The 6,674-nt window shown below is 59.6% G+C and overlaps 1 protein-coding gene across 1 annotated transcript in view; it reads left to right on the forward strand.

Annotated features, from left to right (window-relative positions):
• Positions 1-6,674, forward strand: part of EPB41 (erythrocyte membrane protein band 4.1) — a gene marked incomplete in the record, with an annotated part of 98,272 nt that overhangs the window by 86,963 nt on the left and 4,635 nt on the right. Inside the window, 2 exon segments of the mRNA XM_027766723.1 lie at positions 3,727-3,828; positions 5,318-5,398. Of these exon segments, the coding sequence (XP_027622524.1) occupies positions 3,727-3,828; positions 5,318-5,398 (183 nt within the window).

Below are 6,674 nucleotides of genomic sequence, written 5' to 3' on the forward strand. Positions count from 1 at the left end.
CTTGATTAGCGCCAGGCCTGGGATCAGGTCAGTGTCAGAAGGTGGCTCTCGGCGGCGGAAGGCCCATAACCACTCTGCTGCCTTACAGCCGCCCCTGGTAAAGACGCAGACGGTCACCATCTCGGACACGGCCAGTGCGGCCAAGGGTGAGATCCCGACCAAGGACGTCCCTCTTGTCCACACGGAGACCAGGACCATCACCTACGAGGCTGCCCAGGTAGGAGGCCAGGCCAGTGGGAGGGCTTCCGGCCATTCGCTGCTGATAGCCCCAGGTGTTTCCGGAGAGTTCTCTCTGGAAGCGAGTACTGACCGAAGGGTGTCTGAGAAGACTTACTAAAAGTAAAGTTGTTGGAACAGATGAGGTAGTGGTTATGTCGCTGGACTCCCACATGGCCGACCGCAGTTCGAGTCCCGGACCAGGGGACTTCAAAATCACACCGGGCACATGTGTGTCTGCCTGAGCTCCTGGGAGGAGAGGGGTTGGGGTGTGGCCATCCCCTGGGGGCGGTGGTTTCTCACTCTCCCCTGTGCACCCTAAGACAGAAACCTCTTAGAAAGAAAGAAAAAGGGAGGGAGGAAGGAGGGACGGAAGGACGGACAGCCCTGGGTCTGCTTGCTCACACCCGCCCACCCAGTGCAGGGAGACAGGCCGAGTGGTGGTGGGAGGCAGGCTCTGCTCACAGAGCCCGGAGCTGCAGGCCCAGCTCTGACACCCGCCGACTCGGACGAGCTCTTGACGAGCCTGCGCCCGCGCTCCCTGCCACGATGCCACTGTCTGCCTCGTGGTGCCGTTGGAGCTGTCAAAGTGGACACTTCCTACTTCTGTAAAATCTCCCCTTTTTTGGTAATTTGAAAGGACTAGAATGGGTCTATATTGAGCCATTTTTCATGTTTTTACTCACAGAAGCCAAAGTAGGAGAAATCTCCCTCTGCCAGGGATGCCTCTCGGGGCCTCTCGGGGCCTCTCGGGGCCTCGCGTGCACGTCAGCCAAGCCGTGCCGCCTGCGCTCCAGCAGGCCACAGGCCACAGCTGTGCAGGAAGAGATGCAAGGGGGTGCGGTCAGACAGTGGGGGTGCAGGAGAGGCCACTCTGGGGCGGTGGGGGGGCATCGCGGCTGAACCCAGATGGCGGAAGCCGTAGGGGTCCTGGCTGGGCACCCCCATATATGCCTTTTCAGTGCCTCCCATGTCCCGCAGCTTGGGGGTGTCACCTCCCCTTCTCCAAGAGCGTAGCTTGGCAATTAGAAGGCCTACTTGGGGGCTAAGGCTGCTGGATTCCATCTAGCAGATCACTGGTTCAAGTCCTAGACCTGACGGCTTGAAAAACACGCCAGGTGCATGTGTGTGCCCGGAATCCCGAAATGGAGGCGGGAGTGTGGCATGGCCATCCCCACGGGCGAGAAGTCCACAGGCCACCTGCTGGCCTGTCCCTCACTTCCGTTTCCTTGGCTGGGGAAGGGGCTAGCGAGCGTGGACCTGTGTCTGCCTTTTCTGTCACGGGCCTGAGCTGGAACGACATTTGGCAGGTCCCTAGTGACTCCCCCTGGCTCTCGGGTGAAAGTCGCAGTGAAGGCTACCGTCTGGGGAGCGTGTGCAGCCGTGTGCGTGTGCTCGTGTTCCTGCAGCCTCGAGGCGTAGGCTGAGGGGGCCAGGGATGGGGTGTGGGGCTTGGTGGTGAAGGGCCTGGAAGGGGCGAGACAGGGGGCCTGGGGGGGCCCTCTGAGGCAGCTGGCAGGTGGGGGGTCTGGCACCACACCAAGACAACCTGACCCGCCAGTGGGAGCAGTTAGATTCCAGCGCACTGGCCATGGCCATGCTGTGGGCCAGTGTAAAAAGCTTCGGGTGGGGGCCAGCAGATGGCGTAGTGATTATGTCACTGGACTCCCACGTGGCCGACCATCGTTCGAGTCTCAGACCCAGTGACCTGAAAATCACGCAGGTGCATGTGCGTGCGTGCCCAAGATCCCAGGAGGAGAATAGAGGAGAAGGGTCTGTGGCATGGCCATCCCCCCTGGGGTGATTTCTCACTTTCCCTATCACCGTCTCTCTCTCTCTTCCCACCCTCCTTTCTCCCCTAGGAGTGCACATGCCCTAATAAAAAAACCTCTTAAAAAAAAAGCTTCAGGTGGCAGCCGTGTGAGATGCACAGGTCAAGGCGCAAGTGTGGGCCGAGGGCGTGGGGGTCCTTCTGCCATGTGTCTGCGGAGCTGTGCGTGTGCGGAGCCGTGCGTCTGTGGAGCCGTGCGTCTGTGGAACTGTGTGTGTAGAGTCGTGTGTGCGGAGCCGTGTGTATGCGGGGCCGTGCGTGCGCGGAGTCGTGCGTCTGCGGAGCCGTGCGTCTGCAGAGCTGTGTGTGCGGAGCCGTGTGTGTGCGGAGCCGTGTGCAATGTCTCTGAACAGCTATTTAAAAACCACAAAAATGGAAAAGAAATGGCCCTTGTGGAGGGGACGGGGACGGGACTCGGGTTGGGAAGGGAGAGAGCCTGCCTCCCCATGCACCCCAGTGCCCCTGACGCTCAGCATGTGTGGGTCGGGCACACGTGACGCCTGCGTTGAGGCCCACCCTGCCTGCACAAGCCATGTGGTTTGAGAATCGCACCTGTCCGCAGGAAGAGAAAGGAGGCCATCATCGGAGATGCTGCACGGAGAAGCCAAGACACCGGAGGGCAGGGCCAGGCTCCCCACCTTCTCGGAAAGGGACGCTTCCCACCTCACCGGCTCCCACCTCTGCCTGCCTCAGTTACAGGGAGATGGCTGAGAGTCCCTGACTCTTCCCAGTTTGCTCTAGAAATCCCTCCCTCGGACCCAGAACTCCCGTGCCTTCCCGGCCGAGGTCACACCGGCCCCTCGGGGCGATGTGCGTGTCACACAGGTGTGGGAGCTCTCGGGCACTGAGCCGCGGCGCCGGGCCGGCCACTGTGGCCGGGGGAGGGTGGCCGCACGCCTCTGCTCTGACCCGCTGTCACTGCCCCAGCACTGAGAACGTACCCACCTCTGCTACCAAGTTTGTTCGTGGGGGCTTCGTTTGATTTGGTTTTATTTATTTCCTTTTTTAGAGGCTTTTGCCATAGGGCGTGCGCACTCGCTGGAGAGAGAGAGTGACAGAGACAGGGAGAGGGAAAATGAGAATCACTCCCCAGGGGGACAGCCACTCCGCAGTCCTTTCTCTTCTCGGGCACACAAGCACACGCGCCCAGCATGATTTTCAAGGCCCCAGATTCGTACGCGAACATGGCCGTCCGCGTGGGAGTCTAGCGACAGAACTGCTCTGCCACCTGCAGGCCCCGTCGTCTTTTATTTATTGAGAGGGGGAGGGGGAGCCCCAGATCTGAGAGGGCAAGCCAGCGTCCAGCAGGGCACAACGGCTCCTCCCTCCAGGAGCTCTGAGCCGCCAGCCAGGCTGACATCTGGGTGTCACAGATCAGAGGGTGCTGACGTGGCCAGGGACCGTGGCTCCCGCTCGCCGTCTGGGGGCTGATGAGCAGAGTCCCCAGAGCACCTCTGACCTGGGGGTGTTGGTGTGCGAGGACAGCGTGAGCCTGGGACGGGAGAGAAGGGGGTGGGCAGAGCTGTCCGGGCCAGCACTGGCAGCCAGGGTGCTCAGCGTCTGCACTCTGCTCAGGAGGCCCTGTGAAGGGAGACAGCAGACATCGGCCGGCCAGGGTCCCAGCTGCCTGCTCTGGCTGCCCCCAGTCCCCGGCTTCCTGATGACACTTTCTCCCGCAGACCGACGACCGCAGTGGGGACCTGGACCCCGGAGTCCTGCTGACAGCGCAGACCATCACTTCTGAGACCACCAGCAGCACCACCACGACCCAGATCACCAAGGTATAGCCGGCCGGCGCCGGGGTGCAGGGCGGGCGGGCTTTCCTCCATCCCTGAGGGCCAGAGGGTTCCAGGGTCCCGAGGGGAGACCTGCCTCTCTGGCCCCCCCCCACCCCGCGCTCTCTGGGGCAGAAAGAGAAAGCTCTCTGTGGGCATGAACCGTGTGGTGTTAGCAGCCATATTTCCAAGCCAGAAATCCTACTCCAGTCTGATAGGGCTCCACGCCGTGGAGACCGCAGGTTACACACTGAAATACTGGGAGACTGTGCTTTGTGGGGTGCGGGAGGGGCTACCCCAGGCCGGTCAGAGACACTCCACATTCGCTTTAGCACTAGAGCGAGTGCGTCGCTTCTCAGTCAGAGACCCTGGCCCTGGCCGGCTCCCAGTGTGTCTAGACCTCGGTCTCCTCAGCTCTCCGAAGGGGAGCTTCACGCCCTCAGGATGTTATTTGAAAATCCTTTTTTTAAAAAGAATTATGTTATTTAACTTTTATTTTTTAAAAATTTGATCAGAGAGTGACAGAGAGAGAAAGTCACCACATCCGGGACTCAAACCGTGGTCAGCCATGTGGGGGTCCAGCACCCTTAACCACCAGGCCACCCGCTGGGCCTGGAAAATCCTTTCACATCAATAATATGAAAAAACATTTTCTTTTTTTTAATTGGAGAAGTTTTTGCTTTAGGGCACATGCACTCTCCAGAAAGAGAGAGATCGAGACAGAAAGCGAGAAATCACCCCCCGGGGGGGATGGCCACACTGCAATCCCTTCTCCTCCATTCTCCTCTCGAGATCTTGGGCACGCACACACACACGCCTGGCGTGAGTTTTAAGCCACTGGGTCCGAGACACGAACCGTGGTCAACTACGTGGGAGTCCAGCGACATAGCCACTACGCTAACTGCCGGTCCCTGGAAAAACTTTTTCAAAGGGGGGGGGGGCAAGCTCAAGCTGTGTAGCATTTTTGTTCATAGCCTCTTGATTTCTTTTTCTTTTTTTTTGAGAGGTTTTCGCTATAGGGCGCATACGCTCACCAAACAGAGACAGAGAGAGACAGAGAGACAGAAAGCAAGAAATCACTCCCCAGCAGGGATGGTCATGCCGCAATCCCTTCTCCATTCTCCTCTCGGGATCTTGGGCACGCACACACATGTGTGCCCGGCGTGAGTTTAAGCCACCGGGCCCGGGACTCGAACCTCAGTCGACTACGTGAGAGTCCAGCGACAAAGCCATTACACCAACCGTAGGTCCCGATTTCTTTTTCTTCTTAAAAGTAATCAAGGAAAACGTGTAGGAGAAGGCAGGGAGACAGCTGTCCGCCCCCTGCCGGATGTCCTGCATCGGGAGACGAGGACGCAGAGCCTCTGTGTAGCAGCTCGGCCCGGTCCTGCGGGCTGGGTCCCGGGCGGATCGGCTGCAGGTGCACTGCGCTCGGATCACGCCTGCCATTCTGTTACCTCCCTGGTCTCACGTGTCTGCCTCCTCTTGGCCCCAGACCGTGAAGGGCGGGATCTCCGAGACCCGGATTGAGAAGAGAATTGTGATCACAGGAGACGCCGATGTCGACCATGACCAGGTGGGAGTGCTGGGAGACTGGCCGGAGGGGCCACGCAGGCCACGCGGGCATGGGAGTTTGCTTAGAAGGGTGCTCTGCCACCTACACCTCCAGGGAGCCCCTATGGGGGCCAGCAGGTGGCACGGTGGTGAAAGTGCCAAACTCCCGCAAGACCAACGTGAGTTCAAGTCCCAGGCCTGGTGGCTTGGTTTCTCACTTCTCTTCTGTCTGTCTGGTTGAAATTTCAAAAAAAATAATAATAAATAAATAAATCACTATTTATTAATTAAAAAAAAAAAAAAACTATTGGCTACACAGGTTCCTAACTGAGGAGAAAATCAAAGGGCGTCCATGTTCCGAGACCCATGAGCTGGGCCCACACCGGGGGAGCGACGGGGCAGACGCTGTCTGCAGACTCACAGACCCTCCGCCTGCCTCCTGGGGCTGCTGTGAGGGTCGAGGAGTCAGGCGTCAGGACAGATGGGAGGCCGAGCCTCACCACAGGGCCATGAGAGCTGGTGACAGCCAGCAGGGACTGCAGTCTTGGTTCCCATCCTGGGTCTGTCCCTCTGTCTCTGGCTGGGTGACCTTGGGCAAATCACTCCTTCCATCTTATTTTTTTCTCTCCTAAAAGAGTGGGTTGATCTAGATAATTTTGGGACCCTTCTGAGTGCTAAAGTTCTGTTTTTATGTTAATTAGGTGCTAATTGTGTGCTTCAAGCAATTAGCAAATAATAAGGTCAGGACGAACACTCCAGTTCTCTGAACACTCCAGTTCTCTGCGTTGGGAGCAGGAGCTGCAGAGGGGGCGGGGGAGGCTGAGGGGCCATGGGGCCGGCTCCCTTGGTGGCAGGGGCGAGGCCTGCCCTGAGAACACAGGTCCCCAATGGGGCGGCAGGGCCCATGGGCTCCGCGCAGCCGTGTGCCCCGCTGTGTCTGCATCAGTGCCAGCCAGCACTGGGGGCCCACCGGGCTCACTCCGACCCAGGACCCGGCGCTGTGCCCGCAAACTGCAAAGGACTCACGGGGCCCTCCGGTCTGTCGTGACACGGGACCGGCACACCAGGGTCCATGGGACGCCCGTCCCTCAGCTCGCCCGCCCTAGGGGTACACAGAGGGCAGGGCCCTGGGCCTGGCAGGAGGGCACGTGTGTGCCCTGTGGGGAGAGCAATCACCGTCCTTCAGGAGACGGCCAAGCCACCATAGCCCTGTTCTCTCGGCCCTGGACGCACAGCCCCTTCACCCCCAGGCCATCAGCGGCCTGGGGGGCGGCACTTTAAGGGGCAGGTGGGCGGGG

This window comes from Tupaia chinensis, unplaced genomic scaffold, assembly GCF_000334495.1.
Source record: "Tupaia chinensis unplaced genomic scaffold, TupChi_1.0 Scaffold143646_1, whole genome shotgun sequence".
In the NCBI taxonomy this organism is placed as follows: Eukaryota; Metazoa; Chordata; class Mammalia; order Scandentia; family Tupaiidae; genus Tupaia; species Tupaia belangeri.